This window comes from Hemitrygon akajei, chromosome 16 (assembly GCF_048418815.1).
Source record: "Hemitrygon akajei chromosome 16, sHemAka1.3, whole genome shotgun sequence".
Taxonomy (NCBI): Eukaryota; Metazoa; Chordata; class Chondrichthyes; order Myliobatiformes; family Dasyatidae; genus Hemitrygon; species Hemitrygon akajei.
Window position 1 is genome coordinate 92,737,207 of NC_133139.1, and position 25,935 is coordinate 92,763,141.

Sequence of the window (25,935 nt, forward strand, 5' to 3'; positions counted from 1 at the left end):
GATTTGGTTTGTCATCTAAAACACTCAAAAACCTCTACAGATGTATTGTGGAGACCATTCTAACAGGCTGCATCACCGTCTGTTATTGGGGGGACGGGAGCTGCTACTGCACAGGATAGAAAGAAGCTATAGAAATTGTAAAGTTAGTCAGCTCCATCTTCAAAGAGCACTACCTCAGAAAGTGGATGTCTATTATTAAGGACTACTTATCACCCAGGACATGCCCTCTTCTCATTGCTACCGTCAGAAAGGAGGTACAGAAGTCAAAAGGCACACAGTCAGAGATTCAGGAATAGTTTCTTCCCCTCTGCCATATGCTCCTAAATGGACATTGAATCCATGAAAAATATATGTGGAATATGTTGCCATCTGCGACTGTGGAAGCCAAGTCATTGGGTGCATTTAAGGTAGAGATAGATAGGTTTTTGATTAGCCAGGGCATCAAAGGGTATGGGGAGAAGGCAGGGGAGTGGGGATGACTGGAAGAATTGGATCAGCTCATGACTGAATGGTGGAGCAGACTCGATGGGCCAAATGGCCTACTTCTGCTCCTATATCTTATGGTCTTCTCACACTACCTCACTTTTTTAATATTACATATTATTTATTTTTGCACTATTTTTAATGTAACAATTTAACTTGCATACATATACTTACTGTAATTAAAATATTTATTTGTTTTTACAAATTCATCATGTATTGCATTGTACTGCTGCCACTAAGTTAACAAATTTCACGACATATGCCAATGATACTAAACCTGATTCTGATTCTGAGTGGACACCATCTCATCAAAGTGTGACAAGGCAAATGCCAGGTTAATCTATTGCTAACTCATTGAGGGAGGAAAATTGACTAAGATTATATGACATTATGGCACTTCAATGGAATCCATCCTTTAGACCACCCAACTCTCTCTTTACAACACTCCTGCAGCCCTTTGAAGAACTTTTTCAATCAATATTAATCCCCAACCATCCCCAAAAGACCAGGGACAGTCCCATGCTGATCCCTAACCAATCCCCAACATTTTCAATGATGATTCTCACCAGCTGCCACTCAACTTCACCAGTTCTCAGTGGGAATCGATGACAACACTGCCTCCCAAAGTACCATCACCACTGGGCATTGATCATCCCGACAGTGAATCAAAGTAAGCACTTTGTGAACCAGGAAGTTCGATGGATCTTAGATCAATGCTGTGCTCATTAGGAAAATTTCAGGAAAGATCCCAAATCACTGGTATTGTTGGGTGGACACCAAGCATTAGTCAGTGTGTCAGAAACATAACAATGCTGTCAGCTTTCTGGTACTTCACTCATAATTTGAGAGATGTCAGGAAGATATTTTTGTTTTCTCTGAATGGAAACTTAGTGATAAATTTTCAAATCTGGACCAACAGTAAAGTTGTCTGCAGGACGTTTAAAAAACAAGGATGATTTAAAGAACAGAGGGACAGACTCAATGGTCTGAATTATCTTTTCTCACCCTTGACTTTCCTTGATGTTATTGTACAAGTAATTAGCACAGATTTTGTTCATAATTAAATCATTAAACTTCGACCGTGGTGTGTCTTATCAGCAAGAATGACGAGTCAACATACAGAGAGGAGGTGCAGCGGCTAATGGACTGGTGCAGAGCCAACAACCTGTCTCTGAATGTGAACAAAACAAAAGAGATGGTTGTTGACTTCAGGAAGGCACAAAGCAACCACTCTCTGCTGAACACTGACGGCTCCTCAGTAGAGATCGTTAAGAGCACCAAATTTCTTAGTGTTCACCTGGCGGAGAATCTCACCTGGTCCCTCAACATCAGCTCCATAGCAAAGAAAGCCCAGCAGCATCTATACTTTCTGCGAAGACTGAGGAAAGTCTATCTCCCACCCCCCCCCATCCTCATCACATTCTACAAGGGTTGCATTGAGAGCATCCTGAGCAACTGCATCACTGCCTGGTTCAGAAATTGCACCATCTTGGATCGCAAGACCCTGCAGCGGATAGTGAGGTCAGCTAAGAAGATCATTGAGGTCTCGCTTCCCGCCATTACAGACATTTACACTACATGCTGCATCCACAAAGCAAACAGCATTATGAAGGACCCCACACACCCCTCATATAAACTCTTCTCCCTCCTACCATCTGGGAAAAGGCACAGAAGCATTCGGGCTCTCACGACCAGACTATGGAACAGTTACTTTCACTAAGCTATCAGACGCCTCAATACGCCTGGACTGACACCAACTTACTGCCCTCCACTGTGCCTATTGTCTTGTTTATTATTTATTGTAATGCCTGCACCGTTTTGTGCACTTTATACAGTTCTGGGTAGGTCTGTAGTCTAGTGTAGTTTTTTTTTGTCTGTGTTGTTTTTATGTAGTCTAGTGTAGTTTTTGTACTGTTTCATGTAGCACCATGGTCTGGAAAAACATTGTCTCGTTTTTACTGTGTACTGTACCAGCAAGTTATGGTCAAAATGAAAATAAAAGTGACTTGACTTGACTTCATCAAGTACTAATTAATTTCTACCCACCCATGTTTTAAAAACCAGGACAACTAATAACATCAACTACTTGGTTTCTGGGATATTAACAACTGCTTTGCTGAGGGGGTTCAGATTAAAACTGTAGGTGAAGAGATGTATAATCATGAATTGCAATCATTAGCTACCCAAGCAAAACACATTGTTATCAGTCAGGGTATTGCCACAGATAGATCTGGCTCAGAAAGGCGAGGCAATCACAGACAATCGCAGCAGGAGTAACATCATTCACCGAATGGATGAGGAGTGACTTGGGCAGTGAAGTGTTGGAGGGCGCTGAGAGGCAGAAAGAACAAGGGGGAGAAGAGAGAACAAAGGAGAGCAGGGGCTGGGGTGATTACTGAGAAAGTGTGAGTGAGAGTGTATGAGAGAGAACGTACAAGAGAGAGTCTGAGAGGGGAGAGCTAACACACTGGATAGCAAGAAAAGGGGAAGAGTTTGAGGGGGGGGGGTGAGAGAGAGGGGTAGAGAGGGGGTGAGAGAGGGTAGAGAGAGGGGGAGTGAGGGGGGAGAGAGGGGAAGGGGATGAAGGGAGAGAGAGGGGGAGGGGGACAGGAGAGAGGGAGAGGGGTGGAAAGGGGAGAGAGGGGGAGGGGAGGGGGAGAGGAGGAAGGGGAAGGGGAAGAGAGAGGGGAGAAGGCAAGAGGGAGGGGAGGGGTAGAGGGAGAGGGGGGAGAGAGTGGAGGGAGAGAGGAAAGGGGGAGGACGGGAGAGGAGGAAGGGGAAAGGGGAAGAGAGAGGGGGGAAGGGGAGAGGGAGGGGAGGGGGAGAAGGAGAGGGGACGGAGAGGGGTAGAGGGGAGGGGGAGTGGAGGGGAGAGGGAGAGGGGAGGGGAGAGGGAGAGAGGAAAGGGGGAAGACGGGAGAGGAGGAAGGGGAAAGGGGAAGAGAGAGAGAGGGAGAAGGGGAGAGGGAGGGGAGGGGGAGAGGGAAGAGGGGATGGAGCTGGGTAGAGGGGAGAGGGAGTTGAGGGGAGAGGGGTGGAGGGGAGGGGGTGGAGGGAGAGGGGAGGGGGAGGGAAGAGAGGGGGCATGGGGAGGAGGGGAGAGAGGGATAGAGGGAGGTTAGAGAGGGGGAGGGGGATAGGGGAGAGGGAGCAAAGAGGGAGAGGATGAGGAGATAGAGGAGAGCGAGAGGCAGGGGAGAGGGAAGAGGAAGGGGAGAGGGAGTAGTGGTGTGAGGGGGAGGGGATGAGAGGGGGAATGGGAGAAATGGGGGGAGTGGGAGAGAAGGGGAGAGAGGGAGGAGAAAGGGGGAGTGAGGTAGGAGAGAGGGGGAGTGAATGAGAAGAAAGGAGGGGGAGAAAGAGGGGACAGAGAGGGATAGAGAGAGAAGGGCGAGAGAGAGAAGGGGAGAGAATGTGTGAGGTATATGTAGAGAAAAGAGAGAGAGGGAGAGAAAAAAGGAATGGAGAAGCACATGGGCAGAGCGTATAGAGAGACAGAGACACACTCACACACACAAAGACCGAGAGAGAGAGAATAAAATAGACACAGACTGTAAGAGAGACACAGTGATAGAAAAAGAAAAAGATAGACAGAGAGAGGCAGGCAGAGACAGAGAGAAAGAGACAGACAGACAGGTAAAGGGAGAAAAAGGGAGAGTACATTGGAGGAGATTCAGAGTACAAAATGGAAGTAAGAAACAGGCATCTGAGATACAGAGAGGGAGAGAGTTAGGAGAAACAGAAGGTTGAGAGACATTTGAAACACAAAGGGTGATGGTAGAAACAAGAAAGAGGAAAAGGGAACAATAAATAGGACATCGAGTGTGTGAGAGAGAAAGTGAATATGCATGTTAGAGTTAGAATAACATGGTGGATAGAATAGTTTAAAGAAAGCAAATGGAAAACAAAATGCAAAGGGTAAGGATATAAGTTAAAGAATTTGAGAAACAAACAATACAATGGTAAGAGAAAATAGGACTATATATGTAAAGTTCAAAGCAGGTCTTCAACCAGTCCAATTAGGAAAGATTTCTGCCTAGTGTGGTAAACATTTGGAAGTTGGCTATACAATTGGGATGGGACAGCAAGATCAGATGGACAAGTCAGGGATGGGTGGTGTGAGCAGTGTCAACAGGTGCATTGCTGTCTTCCAACGTCACTGGAGAGATGGTTGAGGCAAACTCTATCTCTGGCGCTCTGTTGAATTCCTGTTCTCTGCGCACATTACTGTGGGAAGAACTCAAACAAATCCCAGATGGCTTTGAGCAGGGATATACACGTCCTTGTACGCTATCCAAGAACTCTGTTGGGTTTCAGAATTACAGAACAGAAGTTTGGGTTCCTGCCAAGTTAAGGAAAAGACTTGGCTCGGAATTTCACAATGACTGAGGATATTCACAAAACCACATAACTTAAGATAACTTTATCAAACTTTGACTTATATTGAAACTTAATGTTTCTGCAGGTTCTTGCTTGAAAGAGGGAATGATAGTGGTTACTGGTTTGAGGTGTTAGGTTTAAATATACCAAAATTTACCTATCTGCAAATTCTTGATGTGGGGGGGGGGGGGAGGTTGGATGTGGAGATGGCATTTCCCTGACTCAAGTATCTAGAACAAATGACCTAAAACCTAATATAAGTTGCTGGTCAATCAGAACCAAAATGCAAAGAAATGTCATCACCCAGGGTAGAGAATAGTTGAAGTGCTCATCACCGAGCACAGCCAAGGCAGAGTCTGATGGCTCCTTAGATACCTAGTGGAGAGAAGTGGCATTGGTGCAAGAAAGTGGAGAGGAGACAGAAGATCAGCCTGATTTTATTGCATATCAGAAAAGACACAAGAAGCCAAATGGCCTACATCTAGTTAGAAAAAGAAACATTGAAAATCTACAGCAGAATACAGGCCCTTTGGCCCACAAAGTTGTGCCGAACATGTCCCTACCTGAGAAATTACTAGGGTTACCCATTGCCCTCTATTTTTCTAAGCTCCATATACCTATCCAAAATTCTGTTAAAAGACCCTATCATATCAACCTCCACCAACGTTGCCGGCAGCCGATACCACGGACTCACCACTCTCTGAGTAAAAAACTTACCCCTGACATCTCCTCTGTACCTATTACCAAGCACCTTAAAACTGTGTCCTCTTGTGGCAGCCATTTCAGCCCTAGGAAAAAGCCTCTGACAATCCACACGATCAATGTCTCTCATCATCTTCTACACCTCTCATCCTCCTTCACTCCAAGGAGAAAAGGCCGAGTTCACTCAACTGTCTTCATAAGGCATGCCCCCCAATCTAGGCAACATCCTTGTAAATCTCCTCTGCACCCTTTCTATGGTTTCCACATCCTTCTTGTAGTGAGGCAACTGGAACTGAGCACAGTACTCCAAGTGGGGTCTGACCAGGTTCCTATAAAGCTGCAACATTACCTCTCGACTCCTAAATTCAATCCCACAATTGATGGGCAATACACCATACGCCTTCTTAACCACAGAGTCAACCTGTGCAGATGCTTTGAACATCCTATGGACTCGGATCCCAAGATCCCTCTGATCCTCCACACTGCCAAGAGTCTTACCATTATTACTATATTCTGCCATTATATTTGACTTACCAAAATGAACCACTCCACACTTATCTGGGTTGAATTCCATCTGCCACTTCTCAGGCCAGTTTTGCATCCTATTGATGTCACACTATAACCTCTGACAGCCTTCCACACTATCCAAATCACCACCAACCTTTGTGTCATCAGAAAACTTACTAACCCATCCCTCCACTTCCTCATCCAGGTCATTTATAAAAATCATGTAGGGTAAGGGTCCCAGAACAGAACCCTGAGGCACCCCACTGGTCACCAACCTCCATGCAGAATATGACCTGTCTACAACTACTCTTTGCCTTCTGTAGGCAAGCCAGTTCTGGATCCACAAAGCAATGTCCCCTTGGATCCCATGCCTCTTTACTTTCTCAATAAGCCTTGCATGGGGTACCTTATCAAATGCTTTACTGAAATCCATATACACTACATCTACTGTTCTTCCTTCATCAATGTGTTTAGTCACATCCTCAAAAAATTCAATCAGGTTCGTAAGGCACGACCTGTCCTTGACAAAGCCATGCTGACTATTTCTAATCATATTATACCTCTCCAAATATTCATAAATCCTGCCTCTCAGGATCTTCTCCACCAACTTACTAACCACTGAAGTAAGACTCACTGGTCTATAATTTCCTGGGCTATCTCTACTCCCTTTTTTGAATAAGGGAACAACATCCACAACCCTCCAATCCTCCAGAACCTCTCCCATCCCCACTGATGATGTAAAGATCATCGCCAGAGGCTCAGCAATCTCCTCCCTTGCCTCCCACAGTAGCCTGGGATACATCTCATCCAGTCCCGGCAACTTATCCAACTTGATGCTTTCCAAAAGCTCCAGCACATCCTCTTTCTTAATATCTACATGCTTAAGCTTTTCAGTCTGCTGCAAGTCATCACTACAATCACCAAGATCCTTTTCCATCGTGAATATGAAGTAAAGTATTCATTAAGTACCTCTGCTATTTCCTCCAGTTGCATACACACTTGCCCACTGTCACACTTGTTAGGTCCTATTCTTTCACGTCTTATCCTCTTGCTCTTCACATACTTGTAGAATTCCTTGGGGTTTTCTTTAATCCTGCCCGGCAAGGCCTTCTCATGGCCCCTTCTGGCTCTCCTAATTTCCTTCTTAAGCTCCTTCTTGTTAGCCTTATAATCTTCTACGTCTCTGACATTACCCAACTCTCTGAACCTTTTATAAACTTTTTTTTCCTTCTTGACTAGACTTACTAGAGTCTTTGTACTCCCCAGTTTCTGTACCTTACCATTACTTCCCTATCTCATTGGAACGTACCTATGCAGAACTCCAGCACAAATATCCCCTGAACATTCACCACATTTCTTCCATACCTTTCCCTGAGAATATCTGTTCCCAATTTAACCTTCCGAGTTCCTGCCTGATAGCCTCATAATTCCCCTTACTCCAATTAAATGCTTTTCTAACTTCTGTTCCTATCTCTCTCCAATGCTATTGTAAAGGAGGTAGAATTATGATCACTATCTCCCAAATGCTCTCCCACTGAGAGATCTGACACCTGACCAGTTCTCTTTGTTGTGTTCTTATCTGATTTTAATTTAAATATATCTCTTTTCATGATTTGAGAATTACTGGCATTGATAACCCAGCCTATCAACTTCTTGCGAAGATGGTTCCAATCATGGGAGAACAGAAATACATCCTTTTAAAACAGAGCAGAGAAGGAATTTCTTTCGCCGGAGGGTTGTGAACCTGTGGAATTCATTGCCACAGGTGACTATGGAGAACAAGTCATTGGGTTTATTTAAAATGGAGTTTGATAGGTTCTTGATTAGTTAGGGCATCAAAGGTTATGGAGAGAAGGCAAGAGAATGAAGCTGAGAGCATAATACAGTATATCAGTTATGATCGAATAGTGAAGCAGACTCAATGGGCTGACTGGTCTAATTCTGCTCCTACTTCTTACAGCCTATGGCCATCTTGATCTGCTGCAGTCCTTCTGGTGAAAGTGCTTGCATTGTTCTGTTTCCCAGTGTTAGAACCAGGGACATTGAAGGCCTGTTGATATACTTCCCTCTCAAGATGGTGGGTGACTCAGAAGGGAACCTGCAGGGTGTGGTGCTCCATGCACCTTCTGCCCTTGTCCTCCTTGGTGATGGAGGTTATGGGAGAGGGAGGCACTGGGTGGATGACCATGGTGTATTTTGTAGATGCCCTAATCGTCAAGAGAATGAATGTATAGCATGCTGGCTGGCATTATCATGGTGAAACGTGGCTTGGATGACCTCCTTGTCAAAAGGGACAAGAGGTTACCCGGTTAAATACATTTTCATTAACCAAGTTACAAACTGGTATGGGGAAAAGGTGAATGGAATTATCTCGCAGATTAATGAGGGTAGATGCAAAGTCGAGTACTTGCCTCCTCCTGTTTCTACATATGGTTAATTCACCATAACTTCCTCTACAAATATCATCCACAGCAGCTCAACCACCTAACCCGCCCAAAAACACATGCCAATATCCAAACTGAGAGTAAGGAGTGGCAAGGACTGGTGAGCCCAACTGATGCCTCTTTTCACTCTGCATCGCACCCTGTCACAGCAGTGAAATACAGCCTCCGAACACCTGTTCAATTAATTAATGAATCAGTCTAACATTTAGAGTAAATCTAGACAGAACTAATGGTTCTGAAACTGCTGATTACATCCTCCACTTCAATGGAGGTGTCCCATGTTCATTTAAACAAGGAGATCCCTACCCTTCTTCCAGTTCTTCCAGGAGGACCTGGAGGTCCCAACACACCAGGAGGACCCTAGAAGGCAAAGAAAGACATTTTAAGACACCTTCCTCAAACCCAGCATGTTCCCCATGACTCTCCACAGTGCTGCTTGAAGACTAGCATCCACTGTGACAATGGAAAACACAGCAATTATGGTCACTCATGGCAAATTCTCACAAAGAACAAGGGTCTTGACATAATATCAGCAAATCCAGGAAATACTTTGCAGGTTGGGCTGCTTCTGTGGAGAAGGAAACAAAGTCACTGATGGAGCTGCAACATTAACTCTTGGATTTATAGAGTTATAGAAAGATATAGCACAGAAATAGGCTCTTCAGCCCATCTATTCCATGCCAAACCATTTAAACTGTCTACTCCCTTCAACCTGCAGCAGGATCATAACCCTCCATAGCCCTACTGTCCATGTATCTATCCAAACTTCACTAAACATTAAAATCAAGCCTGCTTGCACTACTTGTGTTGGCACCTCATTCCACACTCTCACGACCCTCTGAGTGAAGAAGTTTCCCCTCATGTTCCCCTTAGACTTTTCATCCTTCATCCTTAACCCATGACCTGGTTATCATACCACTCAAACTCAGTGTAAAAATCCTGCTTGTATTTACCCTATTGATATCCATCATAATTTTGTCAAATCTCCTCCCAATCTTCTACAATCCTCATTTCTCTCTCTCTGATGCTCCCTGAACATTGTGGAACCCCAACCTTTGACCCACAATGTCTGTGTCAATCACAATGACAAATTACACTAAAACATTTCTGACTGAACATGATCCACATCCCTCCTTTCTCTGCATATCCGTGTGTCTATCTGAAAGCACCTTAAATGCAAATACTCCAGTATTTAACATTTCTATCCGGGGGAAAGAAAGATTCTGACTCTCTACCCCATATATGACTCTTGTAATTTATAAACTTCTTTCAGGTCTCCACTCAGCATCTGACATTTCGAGAAAACAACCCAAGTTTGCCCAACCCCCTCTAATCTGATCTGCTGATTATTTCCAGAATTTGCTGTTTTTAAACAGATTAAATGTTTTATTTTTCAAAACATTGTGAGATGTTGGCTGAAAAATAAATAATGTCTGTGAGAGCAGGAAAATCTCTCTTCATAACAACAGATGCAAGCACAGGAGGGACTTGGTTTCATGTCATCTGAGAATTTTCAGTCATAGACTAGCAGTATCCAACTACAAGAGACTGAATCCACTCTTTATTCAGACCACTGAAGGCAGTCTTGAACCCTCAACCAGTTGATTCAGATTCAAGAAAGCTCCCCACTTAGTCACAGCAGACACACATAGAGAGTGTGTCAGGATGTTAATGCTAATCTTAACTTCAAGGTAGCTTCCATTTTGCATAAAGAGCATGGAATCTGTTCTTGTGCTGAGGAAGCTCTCACTGATCCTCATGGTCAGACTTTACTTGGATGTTCCGACCAGAGAGATTCAGATTTTTCAATTGATCACATGTACATCGAAACAGATAGTGAAATGTGCCATTTGCGTTAGCAACCAACACACCCAATGATGTGCTGAGGACAGGCCGCAGGTGTCAGCACTCATTTTGACAGCAACAATGACACCAAAACAAGCCTATTCCCCACCCACCTCCTCACTCATACATACAACATCAGGCATCCCACCCTGGGACCAGCTGCCTCCTGTCCTTGGCTTTAGACCCTCAGGCATCAGCTTCTAACTTGGATTATGTTTCATTACTAAAATAAGTATTTGTCAGAAACAGCCTTTTGCCTACCTTTGGACCCATTTCACCAGAGTCACCTTTTAGGCCAATGAATCCAGGGGGACCCTGAAAAGAAAAGGAAGGAACACAAACAGTTCTGGCTGTTAATTTATTGTCCTGAAAGACTTCACAAAATCTGACCTCACTTCATTACTTTACCACATTTCCCATGCCACTTACCCACTCCAAAGATGTCTCCAATTCCTTGCTCATTTTAAGCCCCCTGCACTCTCTAGTCCACCCCTCCTCCTCCCCTCTTATCCACTCCCTCCTGCACTTTCTTGTCCATGTAAAAACCACTCATTCTGTTAGTGGATGAGCAAACCAGGAAACTAGATATCAATCCAGCAACAGTAACTGAAGACCCAGCATAGGATCTGGGAATTTAAATCTAAGAAAATAACTCTGTAATTTCTAATTTTACTCTAATAGTTCCATACAACCCGGTGAATCCCATATTTCATAGATACCCAATTCTCTCTCACCTGTCTATACATCCTGATTGTCACTTACCACACATCTACACCAAGGGAAATAGACACACAAGACTCTACTGACACTGGAGCCTGCCTGACAAGCAATCTGCTGGAAAAACTCAATGGGCTGAGCAACATTTGTGGGAGGGCACATTCAGTGTGATAGCTTCTTCCCCTCCGTCACCAAATTTCTGAACAGTCCACCAACACAATCTCACTAGTTTGCTCTCTTTTTGCATTATTTACTTCTTATATTTCTTATAGTAAAACTTCTTTGTGTCTTGCACTGTACCGCTGCCATAAAACAACAAATTCCATGCCACATGTTGAAACATTTCCATCAGCATTTTCATGCTGATGCAGAGTCTCAATTCAAAATGGCAACAATTCCATGATGTCTATAGATGTTGCTCGACCTGCTGAGTTACTCCAGCAGTTTGCTTTTCTCTTAGAGATAATCATCTCACATCATCTCTATTTTGTTGTGATAATTGTTTTAAATCTTTGTCCCTTCACGGACTTGCCTGCCAGAGGGGTAATATTATTATCTTCTCATTAAGTCACCTTTGAAGTCAGTGAACCTACCAACTTGCACATCTTCAGCATATGAGAGGAAAGCGGAACAGCCAGGGAAAGCCCACGTGGTCAGAGGAAGAACACGTAAATTCCACACAGACAACAGCGGAGATCAGGATTGACCTTGGGTCACTGGAGATCTGAGTCATCAGCACTAATTGCCACATCACACATCACTGTGCATCCAATTGAAAAGCTAGTTGATATTAATAACGGCAAGCAGGAAATTATAAGATTGTCATAAAGATGCATTTGGCCCACTGACATGCTTCATGGGAAGGAAATCTCCCATACTTACCCAGTCTGGCTTTGATCTGCCTCGGAATGTGGCTGACTCTGAACCACACCCAGCTGGATTAAAAACGGCTGCAGCAGTTGGAGAGGGTAGAAGACCCCCACCTTCACAAGAACGATTAGGATTGGGCAATAAATAGTGGCCTTGCTATAGAAACATGGGTGCCATAACATACTCAACTGGTAGGGTTGCTGCCTCACCTCAAGATGTTCCAGTTTCTTCCTACCTCCACATACAGGCAGCTCAGTAGGTTAGACCATAAGATCATAAGAACAGAATTAGCCCATTTGGCCTATCGAGCCTGCTCCTCCACTTGATCATGGCTGATTTATTTTCCCTTTCAACTACATTCTCCTGCCTTCACTCATAATCTTCATTGTCCTGACTAATCAAGCATGTATCAACCTCCGCTATAAAAACATCCAGTGACTTGACCTCCAAAGCCATCTGTGGCAACAACTTCCACAGATTCACCACTGTCTGGCTAGAGAAATCCCTTCTTATCTCTGTTATAAAGGAATATCCTATTCAGAGGCCATGCCTTCTGGTCCTAGACCAACACTCCTCCCCATTCCAGTCTAGGAAACATCTTATGCACATCCAGGCCTTTCAATATCCAGTAGGTTTCAATAAGATCTCCCTCATTCTTCTAAACCCTGGAAAATACAGGTCCAGAGTCATCAAACACTCCTTATACACCAACCCTTTCATTCCTGGGATCATTCTCCTGAACCTCCTCTGGACCCTCTCCAATGACAGCACATTTCATAGCTGGGGCAGCATGAAAGTGATGTCATACTCTTAGCACCAATATAACATATCCACAAATTACAACCATTATGTGGGAGAAACCAGGGCACTTGGAGGAAACCCAGGCAGTTACAGGGAGAACATACAAACTCATTACAGACAGCAATAGGAATTGAACCCCGATTGGTAATCGCTAGTCCTGTAATAATGTTACACAATTAGCATTAGCACTTTGTATGTGTTGCTTAAGATTTCCAATCTCTGCAGAAGTCCTTGTGCCTCAAGACTAAGAGAGGAGCAATGTGACAGGCAGTATACAGGGGAGATGGAGGGGTGAGTCCTGGATGAGTGCTATACTGAGGAAAGGTGTGAGAAACAGACGGATTATGCTGGTGGGGAAGCAGGGTTGAATGATAATTAAATGTAAAATTTGAACTTGCAGTCGGTGGAACAAGGAGGGGGAAGTGTAGAAAGATGGGTTCTGTGGTTGGTGGGAATTTGAAAGAAAGGTAACAGAAAAGGGAGAGAGGAGCAAGAAGTCAGGGAAGGAGGGAGTAACCCAGCAGAGGGGAGGTCAGATTTTGGCTCTCTGTCCATTTTTTCCCCTTGGTTTTGCCTATTTTGTGCAAATTTCTTCAAGTGCATTTGTAGTCTCCTGATTGCCTGTTCAGATTAGTCACACGTGCACCAATTTTAGTCACTAGCTTTAATATAGCTGGGTGACAGATGAATGTATAAATGATGCCAGTTGAGTAACCACTTTATCAGATACCTCCTGTACATATTAGAGTGGCTACTGAATGTAAGTACATGGCCACACTTCATACACATTCAATCTCTGCCGCCTCTCTTGCTGAGTCCTATTTGGATGTTAGCTTTCCTGCTGTTATCCTCCTAGTTACCGGTTCTACTCACCATAGGTCCCGGCCTTCCCGTGAGACCAATCGAACCTGCTGGACCCTTCATAGAAAGCTGGAAGGCAAAAATAAATAGAATGAGAGAGGAACAAGCTGAGGAATCAAGGTAAGAAACTGCTTGAGAAGTGTTTCTGAAAGGCTTCTTGGGAAAACAAGATGATCACTGAGAAATCCAGGGGTAACTTCCTGACAAAGACACAGGAAAAGAGGAACAGGAGTAGGGCTCTCAGCCCCTCCAGCTTGCCCCACTATTCAATATGACCATGGTTGATTTGTCCCAAGTCTCAACTCCTCTTCTGTGGCAGTTCCCCATATTTCCTCAAATCTCTCAAGTAATCATCGATCTCCAATGTAAATATCTCTAGTGATCTGGCCTCCACCACTCTAGTAGCAGAGAATTCCAGTGATTCACTGTTCTCTGACAGAAGAAATGTCTGAGAGAACTGAAATGCACTTCAGTTAAAAATGGTCACTCCTGAACTCTTCAGCTGTGTCCCCTTGTTTTGAACTCTATTACTAGTAGAAAAAAATCCAACATCAACACTGCCAGACCCTCTTAAGGTCTCATATATTTAAATAAGGTCACCCTTCATACATACACGAACTCTCCAGACTCTCTAGCTGGGGCAAACCTCTCTTCCCAGGATTTTTTACCCTGACAGTGGCAAGAATCTCTCTCTCACATGGCTTGGTCACATTGAGCAGCACTGCCACCTTTAAGGGGGATTATGGGTAGATATCAGAGACAACAGGGAAGAAGGTTCTTCTAATGTAGAGAAGCAGAGTATTCAGCATCAACCCCAGGAGAGACTAGTTGGACCGAATGGCCTGGTTCTCTGCATGAAGAGTTTACAAATCCCAACTTTCCAGCAGTCTTCAGCCGTTTCCATTTACCCCACATCTAACTTTACCCATTTACTTGAGGACATCATTAAAATTAGAAAGAAGCCCCTGCACTCTATTCGTCAGACATTGGAACAGGAAGCAGCTATTCTGTCTCCTGAGGAAAGGAAAACCTGCTGTTGTTGCCAATTTCTAGGGGGCTTAGTTAAAAAAGGTCCATCAGTTTGAGAGTACTCAACAATAAAATCATTGAAACATAGAACACTACAGCACAGAAACTAACTTAGTCCCAACTAGTCCATACTGAACTATAACTCTGCCTAGTCCCATTGACCTGCACCTGGACCATAGACCTCCACACCATTCCAGTCCATGTACCTATCCAAACTTCTCTTAAATTTTGAAATTTCACCTATTCCACCTATTGCAGTGGCAGTTCGTTCTACACTCTGACCACCCTCTGAGTGAAGAGGTTTCCCTTGATGTTCCCCTTAAACATTTCACCTTCCACCTTTAACTCTTGTTCTAGTCTTACCAACTTCAGTGAAAAACGACTGCTTGTATTTACCCATCATACCAATGGGTAAAAAAGTACTGGTCTCGCTAGTGATGTCCCTCCAGAGAAGGATGGAGTTCTTTCTGAACACTCGCCAATAATTAAAGGCTAGAGGTTGTAAGCCTTCTGTATTACCCTTGCTTGCTGGAGAATAGCCTGGGCCTGAGATTCCTGGGCTGAGACGACTGGTCCTTTGGCTCCACTCCCACCAAACTGGAACTGAAAACAGGAAGGAACATGATGAATTCAGAGGCAGTTCCCCATAACCCTCAGCAATTTTTACCAATGCAACATCGAAACCATCCTAATTGGATTCATCACAGCCTAGTATGACAACTGTTTTGCCCCAGGTCAGTAAAGAATTGCAAGTGAGTAATGAACACAGCCAGATCCATCTTGCAAATCAAGCTCCCCTGTCATTGATGCAGATACAAGAGATTGCTGATGTTGGAATCTAGAACAACATGCAAAGCAATGGACAAACTCAGAGGGCCAGGCAGCACCTATGGAGGGAAATGGACACTGGACATTCTAGGTTGAGACTTTTTAAGCAGGATTCCAAACTCTTCCTAACCATATATTATCAATTTTTTTGAATATCATTGCCTCAGCCACATTCTCTGGCAGCTCATTCCATATATGCGCAAATGAAGAAGTTGCTGCTCAGGTCCATTTTAAATCTTAGCTCAGTCACCTTAAACCTATGCCTTCTAGCTTTGCTGGGTAAAATACAGTGTGCATTCATCCTATCTATACTGCTATATGTTTATATTTTCACCTCTATATGGTCGCTTTCTATAAATCTTGCATGGCAGCACAGAAGTTAACACACCAATTTACAGTGCTAACCATCAGCGATCAGGGTTTAATTCCTGCCACTGCCCGTAGGGAGTTTGTACATTTGTCCCTGTGTCGGCATGGGTTTTCTCCAGATATTCAAGATGTATGCTAAGGGTTAGTGAGTTGTAGGCATGCTATGTCGGTGCTGGAAGCGTGGCAACGCTTGCAGGCTGTCCTTCTTGATTTAATTTTAAACAAATTATGCATTTCACTGTTTTGATGTTTCAATGTGCATGTAACAAATAAAACTAATATGTAAATTTTTTAAGGTCACCCCTCACCCTTCTACCTTTCAAGTGATAAAGTCCAAGTGCCTGACAAACTGCTTCCTATAATTCCAGCCCTCAAGTCTTGGCAACACTCACATAATTCTTCCATATATATGGTGCTGGTGAACAACAGGGACGTGGCGCAGGCTACTTACAAAACTTCTAAATATACCCATGACTCTGTTTCTCTCTCCACAGATGCTGTCCAACCTGGTGAGTGTTTCCAAGGTTTCCAGCTTTTAATTTGGAACCTCTAATATCTAATCTTGAATTAACGAAGGAAGAGGGATCAAAATGGCAAAGGTGACTCACCGGAAACATCAGCATGGTTCCTGGGGGTCCCGGTATTCCATCGACGCCTGGAAGACCGGGTCTTCCTGGTGGACCCTATGTTTAAAGGTAGGTAGGTTAACGGAAGGGAGAAGACAAAAAGGGGAAGAGACTGTCAAAATAAGAGAATTATTGCAACCGAGATCAGGCTACGATATAACCATGTAACAATTACAGCACGGAAACAGGCAATCTCGGCCCTTCTAGTCCGTGCCGAACGCTTACTCTCACCTAGTCCCACCGACCTACACGCACCCCATAACCCTCCATTCCTTTCCTGTCCATATACCTATCCAATTTTACTTTAAATGACAATACCGAACCTGCCTCTAATACTTCTACTGGAAGCTCGTTCCACACAGCTACCACTCTCTGAGTAAAGAAGTTCCCCCTCGTGTTACCCCTAAACTTTTGCCCGTTAACTCTCAACTCATGTCCTCTTGTTTGAATCTCCCCTACTCTCAATGGAAAAAGCCTATCCACGTCAACTCTATCTAACCCCCTCATAATTTTAAATACCTCTATCAAGTCCCCCCTCAACCTTCTATGCTCCAAAGAATAAAGACCTAACTTGTTCAACCTTTCTCTGTAACGTAGGTGCTGAAACCCAGGTAATATTCTAGTAAATCTCCTCTGTACTCTCTATTTTGTTGACATCTTTCCTATAATTCGGTGACCAGAACTGTACACAATACTCCAAATTTGGCTTCACCAATGCCTTGTACAATTTTAACATTACATCCCAACTCCTATACTCAATGCTCTGATTTATAAAGGCCAGCATACCAAAAGCTTTCTTCACCACCCTATCCACATGAGATTCCACCTTCAGGGAACTATGCACCATTATTCCTAGATCACTCTGTTCTACTGCATTCTTCAATGCCCTACCATTTACCATGTATGGCCTATTTGGAGTATTCCTACCAAAATGTAGCACCTCACACTTATCAGCATTAAACTCCATCTTTCAGCCCACTCTTCTAACTAGGCTAACTCTCTCTGCAGCTTTGAAAACCTACTTCATTATCCACAACACCACCTATCTTAGTATCACTTGCATACTTACTAATCCAATTTACCACCCCATCATCCAGATCATTAATGTATATGACAAACAACATTGGACCCAGTACAGATCCCTGAGGCACACCGCTAGTCACCGGCCTCCAACCTGACAAACAGTTATCCACCACTACTCTCTGGCATATCCCATCCAGTCACTGTTGAATCCACTTTACTACTTCAATATTAATACCTAACGATTGAACCTTCCTAACTAACCTTCCATGTGGAACCTTGTCAAAGGCCTTACTGAAGTCCATATAGACAACATCCACTGCTTTACCCTCGTCAACTTTCCTAGTAACCTCTTCAAAAAAATTCAATAAGATTTGTCAAACATGATTTTCCAAGCACAAATCCATGTTATTACTAATCAGACCCTGTCAATCCAGATAATTATATATACCATCTCTAAGAATACTTTCCATTAATTTACCCACCACTGACGTCAAACTTACAGGCCGATAATTGTTAGGTTTACTCTTAGAACCGTTTTTAAACAATGGAACCACATGAGCAATACGCCAATCCTCCGGCACCATCCCCGTTTCTAATGACATTTGAAATATTTCTGTCAGAGCCCCTGCTATTTCTACACTAACTTCCATCAAGATCCTAGGGAATATCCTGTCAGGACCTGGAGATTTATCCACTTTTATATTCCTTAAAAGCACCAGCACTTCCTTCTCTTTAATCATCATAGTTTTCATAACTTCCCTACTTGTTTCCCTTACCTTACACAATTCAATATCCTTCTCCTTAGTGAATACCGAAGAGAAGAAATTGTTCAAAATCTCCCCCATCTCTTTCGGCTCCACACATAGCTGTCCACTCTGATTCTCTAAGGGACCAATTTTGCCCCTCACTATCCTTTTGCTATTAATATAACTGTAGAAACCCTTTGGATTTATTTTCACCTTACTTGTCAAAGCAACCTCATATCTTCTTTTAGCTTTTCTAATTTCTTTCTTAAGATTCTTCTTACATTCTTTATATTCCTCAAGCACCTCATTTATTCCATGCTGCCTATATTTATTGTAGATATCCCTCTTTTTCCTAACCAAGTTTCCAATATCCCTTGAAAACCATGGCTCTCTCAAACGTTTAACCTTTCCTTTCAACCTAACAGGAACATAAAGATTCTGTACCCTCAAAATTTCACCTTTAAATGACCTCCATTTCCCTATTACATCCTTCCCATAAAACAAATTGTCCCAATCCACTCCTTCTAAATCCTTTCGCATCTCCTCAAAGTTAGCCTTTCTCCAATCAAAAATCTCAACCCTGGGTCCAGTCCTATCCTTCTCCATAATTATATTGAAACTAATGGCATTGTGATCACTGGACCCGAAGTGTTCCCCAACACATACCTCCGTCACCTGACCTATTTCATTCCCTAAAAGAAGATCCAACACTGCCCCTTCTCTAGTCGGTAACTCTATGTAGTGCTGCAAAAAACTATCCTCCACACATTTTACAAACTCCAAACCATCCGTCCCTTTTACACATGATGTTTCAACTGCGCCTCACTAACGTCTTGTACCTGCAACATAACACCGTAACTTCTGTACTTAATGGAGACTCTGTAGACTCATATGCTGGAATCAAAAGCACCAAATCATCTGCTGGAGGAGTCCAACAGATCCTGCACACATTTTACAAACTCCAAACCATCCAGCCCTTTTACAGAATGGGCTTCCCAGTCTATGTGTGGAAAATTAAAATCTCCCACAATCACAACCTTGTGCTTACTACGAATATCTGCTATCTCCTTACAAATTTGCTCCTCCAATTCTTGCTCCCCCTTAGGTGGTCTATAATACACCCCTATAAGTGTTTCTACACCTTTCTTATTCCTCAATTCCACCCAAATAGCCTCCCTAGATGAGCCCTCTAATCTATCCTGCCAAAGCACCGCTGTAATATTTTCTCTGTCAAGCAATGCAACACCTCCTCCTTTTGCCCCTCCAATTCTATCACACCTGAAGGAACAAAATCCAGGAATAATTAGTTGCCAATCACAGCCCTCCTGCAACCATGTTTCACTAATTCTACAACATCATATTTCCAGGTATCATTCCATGCTCTAAGCTCATCCACCTTTCTTACAATGCACCTACCATTAAAATAAATGCATTTAAGAAATTCTCCACCTCTTACTCTCTGCTTATCCCTAACAGTGCAAACAACTTTACTATCTTCTTTTTCTTCCTTCTCCCCTACATCTTCGGTCTGAGTGCTCCCCTTCTCTATCACCTTCCTATCCTCCCTCACACACTGTCTACAAGCTTTCTCTATTTGTGAACTAACCTCCTCTCTCCTAGTCTCTTCAATTTGATTCCCTCCCCCCAATCATTCTAGTTTAAAGTCTCCCCAGTAGCCTTAGCAAATCTCTCCGCCAGGATATTGGTCCCCCTAGGATTCAAGTGCAATCCATCCTTTTTGTACAGGTCACACCTGCCCCAAACGAGGTCCCAATGATCCAGAAACTTGAATCCATGCTCCCTGCTCCAATCCCTCAGCCACGCATTTATCCTCCACCTCATTCCATTCCTACTCTCACTGTCGCGTGGCACAGGCAGTAATCCTGAGATTACTACCATTGCGGTCCTTTTCCTCAACTCCCTTCCTAACTCCCTATATTCTCCTTTCAGAACCTCTTCCCTTTTCCTACCCACGTCATTGGTACCTATATGTACCACAACCTCTGGCTCCTCACCCTCCCACTTCAGGATATCTTGGACGCAATCAGAAACATCCCAGACCCTGGTACCAGGGAGGCAAACTACCATCAGGGTCTTCTGACTGCATCCACAGAATCGCCTATCTGACCCCCTAACTATAGAGTCCCCTATCACTACTGCTTTCCTCTTCCTTTCCCTACCCTTCTGAGCTACAGGGCCAGACTCTGTGCCAGAGGCACGGCCACTGTTGCTTCCCCCAGGTAGGCTGTCCCCCCCCCCAACAGTACTCAAACAGGAGTTCTTATTGTCAAGGGGTACAGCCACTGGGGTACTCTCTAATACCTGACTCTTTCCCTTCCCTCTCCTAACTGTGACCCACTTGTCTGCCTCCTGTGGCTCTGGTGTGACCACCTGCCTGTAACTCCTCTCTATCAACTCCTCACTCTCCCCGACCAGACGAAGGTCATCAAGCTGCTGCTCCAGTTCCCTAACACGATCCCTTAGGAGCTGCAGCTCAGCGCACCTGGTGCAGATATGTACGTTCGGGAGGCTAGGAGACTCCAGGACCTCCCATATCCAACACCGAGAACAATAAGCTGCCCTCACATTCATAATTCCTCCTTTCCTCAAATAACAGAAAAAATTGAAAACTAAACCTACCTTGCCTCGCCCGTTTCCACCTAAGCTCATTGAGCCCAAGCCCTTAAGCCTTCACTCTGCTCCCGGCTCACTCCACTGCCCGCAAAACGACGCTGCCCCAAATGTGTCACTATCAGAGGAATGAGTGGCCCAGGGCCCTACTAGCTGACATTGATGCATTTTGAACACGGCTCTCCCTCACAGACTGATTCCTGCTTTAGAACATGTACTGGTGTCTCTTATAGCTGCTTTGAAATGCTAATACACGAATGTCAGGGCTGATGTGTGAACCCATTAATTGGCCGGGGAGACAATCTGAATGGGGGGGGGGGGTGGTTTCAGTGATACCATGTGTCAGGGGATGAGGAGTTACTGTATTATACCCTGGCTCAGGGGATAAGGGGTCAGTGTGTCATACACTGGGTCAAGGGGTGAGGGGTCAGTGTGTCATACCCTGTGTCAGGGGTTGAGGAGTCAGTGTGTCATAACCTGTATCAGGGGGTGAGGGGTCAGTGTGTCATACTCTGGGTCAGGGGGTGAGGGGTCAGTGTGTCATACTCTGGCTCAGGGGATGTGGGGTCAGTGTGTCAAACTCTGGGTCAGGGGGTGAGGGGTCAGTGTGTCATACTCTGGCTCAGGGGGAGAGGGGTCAGTGTGTCATACTCTGGGTCAGGGGATGTGGGGTCAGTGTGTCATACTCTGGGTCAGGGGGTGAGCAGTTATTGTGTTAACAGTCTGAAGGCTTTGCATTCCATGTGTTTCCATGCCCTGGGAACTCAGTACTTTAGAGGTACCGAGCTTTAGTTGCATCCAGATGGTGAAACATACTAGGAGCTGCGTTTGCAGAGAGGCAGCTCTGATTTGAATCAAGAACTCAGTTCATGCCATGTGCAGTGCTGTGTAATATGTGTCTAACCATTAGGAAAGTATCTCTATCCCAGATTAACATCACAGTAGCGCACAAGAGTGACTCAATCCCAAACCACATCAAAGTTGAGAGGAAAATTTATTACAATTACTTTTCCAAAAGCAGAGGACTGAGAGCACAGAGCGAACCAGAATGACAACAAGCTCAAGAGATGCAGAAAATCCAAGGTCACACACACACACACACACACACTCAGCAAGTCAGGTGGCATCTATAGAGAGGAATAAATTGACAGTAACTGAAGAAGGTTCCCTGCCCAGAACATTGACTCTTTATTTTTTTCTGTAGATGTTGCTTGCTTTGCTGAGATTGTTCAACAATTGTGTGTATTACATCTCAATAAGCTGAAGGGATAGTGAGCTGGTGGACCTACATGGCTAGACACAGCTCAGATACCATCTATAAATTTACTGATGATACAACCATTGTTGGTAGAATCTCAGGTAGTGATGAGAGGGCGTACAGGAGTGAGATATATCAACTAGTGGAGTGGTGCCGCAGCAACAACCTGGCACTCAACGTCAGTAAGATGAAAGAGCTGATTCTGGACTTCAGGAAGGGTAAGATGAAGGAACACATACCAATCTTTATAGAGGGATCAGAAGTGGAAAGAGTGAGCAGTTTCAAGTTTCTGGGTGTCAAGATCTCTGAGGAGATCCCTGGTCCCATCATATCAATGTAGTTATAAAGAAGGCAAGACAGAGGCTATACTTCATCTGGAGTTTGAAGAGATTTGGCATGTCAACAAGTACATTCAAAAACTTCTATAGCTGTACTGTGGAGAGCATTCTGATAGGCTACTGCAAAGGACCGAAAGAAGCTGCAGAGGGTTGTAAATCTAGTCAGCTCCATCTGGGATTCTAGCCTACAAAGTACCCAGGACATCTTTAAGGAGTGGTGTCTCAGAAAGGCAGCATCCATTATTAAGGACCTCCAGCACCCAGGGCATCCCCTCTTCTCACTGTTACCATCAGGAAGGAGGCACAGAAGCCTGAAGGCACACACTCAGTGATTCAGGAACAGCTACTTCCCCTCTGTCATTTGATTCCTAAATGGACTTTGAAGCTTTGGACACTACCTCACTTTTTTTAAAGTATACAGTATTTCTGATTTTTGCACATTTTTAATCTATTCAATATATGTATAATGTAAATGATTTACTTATTTATTTATTATTTTTTCTCTTCTATATTATGTATTCGTTGCCTGGGACTGAGGGGTCAGTGTGCTAACAGCTAAAGTCAAGATGTAGAAACCAATGGGTCAGTGAGTTAATACCCCTAGGGAAAGAAGGTGGCTGGTCAGTGTGTATATATATGTAACCCAGCAGCAAAGACAAAAATAGTCAGTGTATTAATGCTTGGGTGTCTGTGATAATAGTTTCGGAATTTTAAATATTCCAACGTCAGGAGCTGATGAGGAATTCTTAAATACCCCAGGGAGGCAGCCTGAGATTTAGAGGTCAGTGTGTAATCCTGACGAAGGGTCTCGGCCTAAAACGTCAACAGTGCTTCTCCCTATAGATGCTGCCTGGCCTGCTGTGTTCCACCAGCATTTTGTGTGTGTTGTTCTTGGGAACAGTTAGCTGAATACTGTTCCCTGTCCCTCTCCTCTGCCCCCGACACACTGACCTTTTCAATTTAGCCCGATGCTTAAATCAGCCAAACCTCGAGTCTTTCCCTGCTCATGGACGCGAGTCCTTGATTTGGCCCGTTCTCAACCTTTCCAATCTGGCTTAAATTAGTCAAATATCGGCTTGTTCCTCATTCTCTAACCTGGGCCCTACTGGCTCAACTCAGCCCATCCTCAACCTTTCCAGTCTGGTCCAGAACTTAATTTGGTCAAATATTGGCTTGTTCCTTGCTCTCAGACCTGGGTCCTGCCTCACCGAGCTTCTGCTGATTTGAATCACCTCCAAGTCCACTCAGGCAATGGCCAAAAATGGGCTAATTCCCTGCTTTCGGGCCTGGGCCCACCATCTCAGTTCAGCCTGTATCTGCCATGCTGCAACCATCCTACACCTTTGAGACTTCATTTTACACTGCAAAAAATGTCATTTCAAAAGCTCAACTCAGCAAGGGAAGTTACAGGCTATCAATTTCAGTGATTGTTTCTGAGAAAAAGTATGATTAATAAAGTAGTTAAGAGTTGTGTTTCCTATCAGCAAGTCTTTGATGTGCTTCACCAGTACCATCTTAAACCAGGCTCAAACCACTCCATCTGGCACCAGCAATTATTCTATGGTCAAAGTTACTTAGATAGATAGATAGATAGATAGATAGATAGATACTTTATTCATTCCCATGGGGAAATTCAACTTTTTTTCCAATGTCCCATACACTTGTTGTAGCAAAACTAATTACATACAATACTTAACTCAGTAAAAAAATATGATATGCATCTAAATCACTATCTCAAAAAGCATTAATAATAGCTTTTAAAAAGTTCTTAAGTCCTGGCGGTTGAATTGTAAAGCCTAATGGCATTGGGGAGAATTGACCTCTTCATCCTGTCTGAGGAGCATTGCATCGATAGTAACCTGTCGCTCACAGTTCTTCCCTATTCTGATGCTTGGTCTGAACAACAACTGAACCTCTTGACCATGTCTGCATGTTTTCTCTGCACTGAGTTGCTGCCACATGATTGGTTCATTAGATATTTGCATTAATGAGCAGGTATACAAGTATACCTAATGAAGTGGCCACTGGTGTATATGGCCCTTAACTAATGTAATCTAATGTTGCTCTGCTGGAGAGCTGGCATGGTCATGAGGGGAAGAATGGACTCCTTTTGTGCTATACTCAGTTATCGAAGAACTGGAAGATCATCAGTGTGGAATGAGGAAGACTGGGAGGGCCATGTCCATACGATAGTTGGCAGAATGTTATCTGGCTTATGGACCAAGCAACTTCATTGCCATTTCATCTCTGGAGATCAAGGATCAAGGATCAATTTATTCACTGTGTATATTTACATACATGCAGAATTTTCTGTGGTGCGTTGGCACGACATCAACTGTAAACAGCACTCAGCACTTATAAAGAATTGCAAGCTATATAAAATAAAGTTAGAATTACAGATATGGAATGAAATGCCAGAATATATTTACAATGTAAACAACATTATAAACAGCGGTTTACCATGTTTACAGTGCAGTGCTGACACTGATGTAAGAAATAGAGTCAGTTGGGGGGAGTTAATGCTTAATCAGATTAACTGCCTGGAGGAAAGAAACTTCTCAGATGGCATGAAGTTTCTGTTTTAATAGCCCTATAGCACATTCCAGAAGGGGGATATGGGGCTTCAGCTTAACTACCGTGGCTCCACTAAGTATTGAGTGGTTCATAATTTCCCCAGTCCACCACCACCCACTGTTGGAGCTGATTATTCAGTGTCTATAACACGGGTCAGAAAAGCGCAAAGCACAGACGCCGTAAATGTAGTGAAACACAGAAGCAGAGTGGAATCACAGAAAAACAACTCATCCTATCGTGAGCAGGGTGAGCAGTGCTCTAGCCTCTTCACTGTGACACCAGAACTACTCCTGACACATCTCAAATGCCCCAACTAATCCTCCTTCTCTCCCTGACTCCTCGAAAAGAACTAGAGGATTTATCTGACTTCCCAAAAGGACAACCTGAGATTTTATTCTTGGGGAAAATAAAACTGATGAACAGAAACCAATCTAGGCAAGATGAAAACCAGAATAAAGAGGCTGGAGAACTCTAGAGACTGCCCACATGTGCTTTGTTGACCACAGAATGCTATAGCTGCTTAAACGTTCCCTCTTTAATCAAAAAAAAACTCTGTATGCTCTCAAGCTCCAACATGAGGTCTGCCCAGCATCTGAGAATTTTAATCTTCTTCTAATGTCAAAAAGACACAAAGGATTTGACAGATGTTGGCCTCGAAGGAGTTCACATCAGTCAGATGGTGTAGAGGAGGGTTAGTAGAAGTTACCACTTTGTAAAATTCTTTTTGCATTGTGAATTAAGCAGCACCATTTCTGATTCTGCACCTGGAGGGATTTCATTGGGACAGAGGAAAACATTAATTGGTTCTTGTTTCCAAGTTCCCTCAGAATTACTAAATGAAGCTACAACATACCCGGATCTCTGGTCCCATTTATCTCCTTAACGTAGCTAGATACCAAAGTA

General features: G+C 43.8%; 1 protein-coding gene across 2 annotated transcripts in view; it reads right to left on the reverse strand.

Annotated features, from left to right (window-relative positions):
- Positions 1-25,935, reverse strand: part of LOC140740297 (uncharacterized) — a 406,935-nt gene that overhangs the window by 211,266 nt on the left and 169,734 nt on the right. For both annotated transcript variants that reach the window (XM_073069447.1, XM_073069446.1), the window contains 5 exons: positions 16,445-16,519; positions 15,159-15,242; positions 13,623-13,679; positions 10,623-10,676; positions 8,823-8,876 (listed from right to left, as the gene is read on the reverse strand). In XM_073069447.1, coding sequence (XP_072925548.1) covers positions 8,823-8,876; positions 10,623-10,676; positions 13,623-13,679; positions 15,159-15,242; positions 16,445-16,519 — 324 coding nt within the window. The remainder of the gene's footprint in view (positions 1-8,822; positions 8,877-10,622; positions 10,677-13,622; positions 13,680-15,158; positions 15,243-16,444; positions 16,520-25,935) is intronic.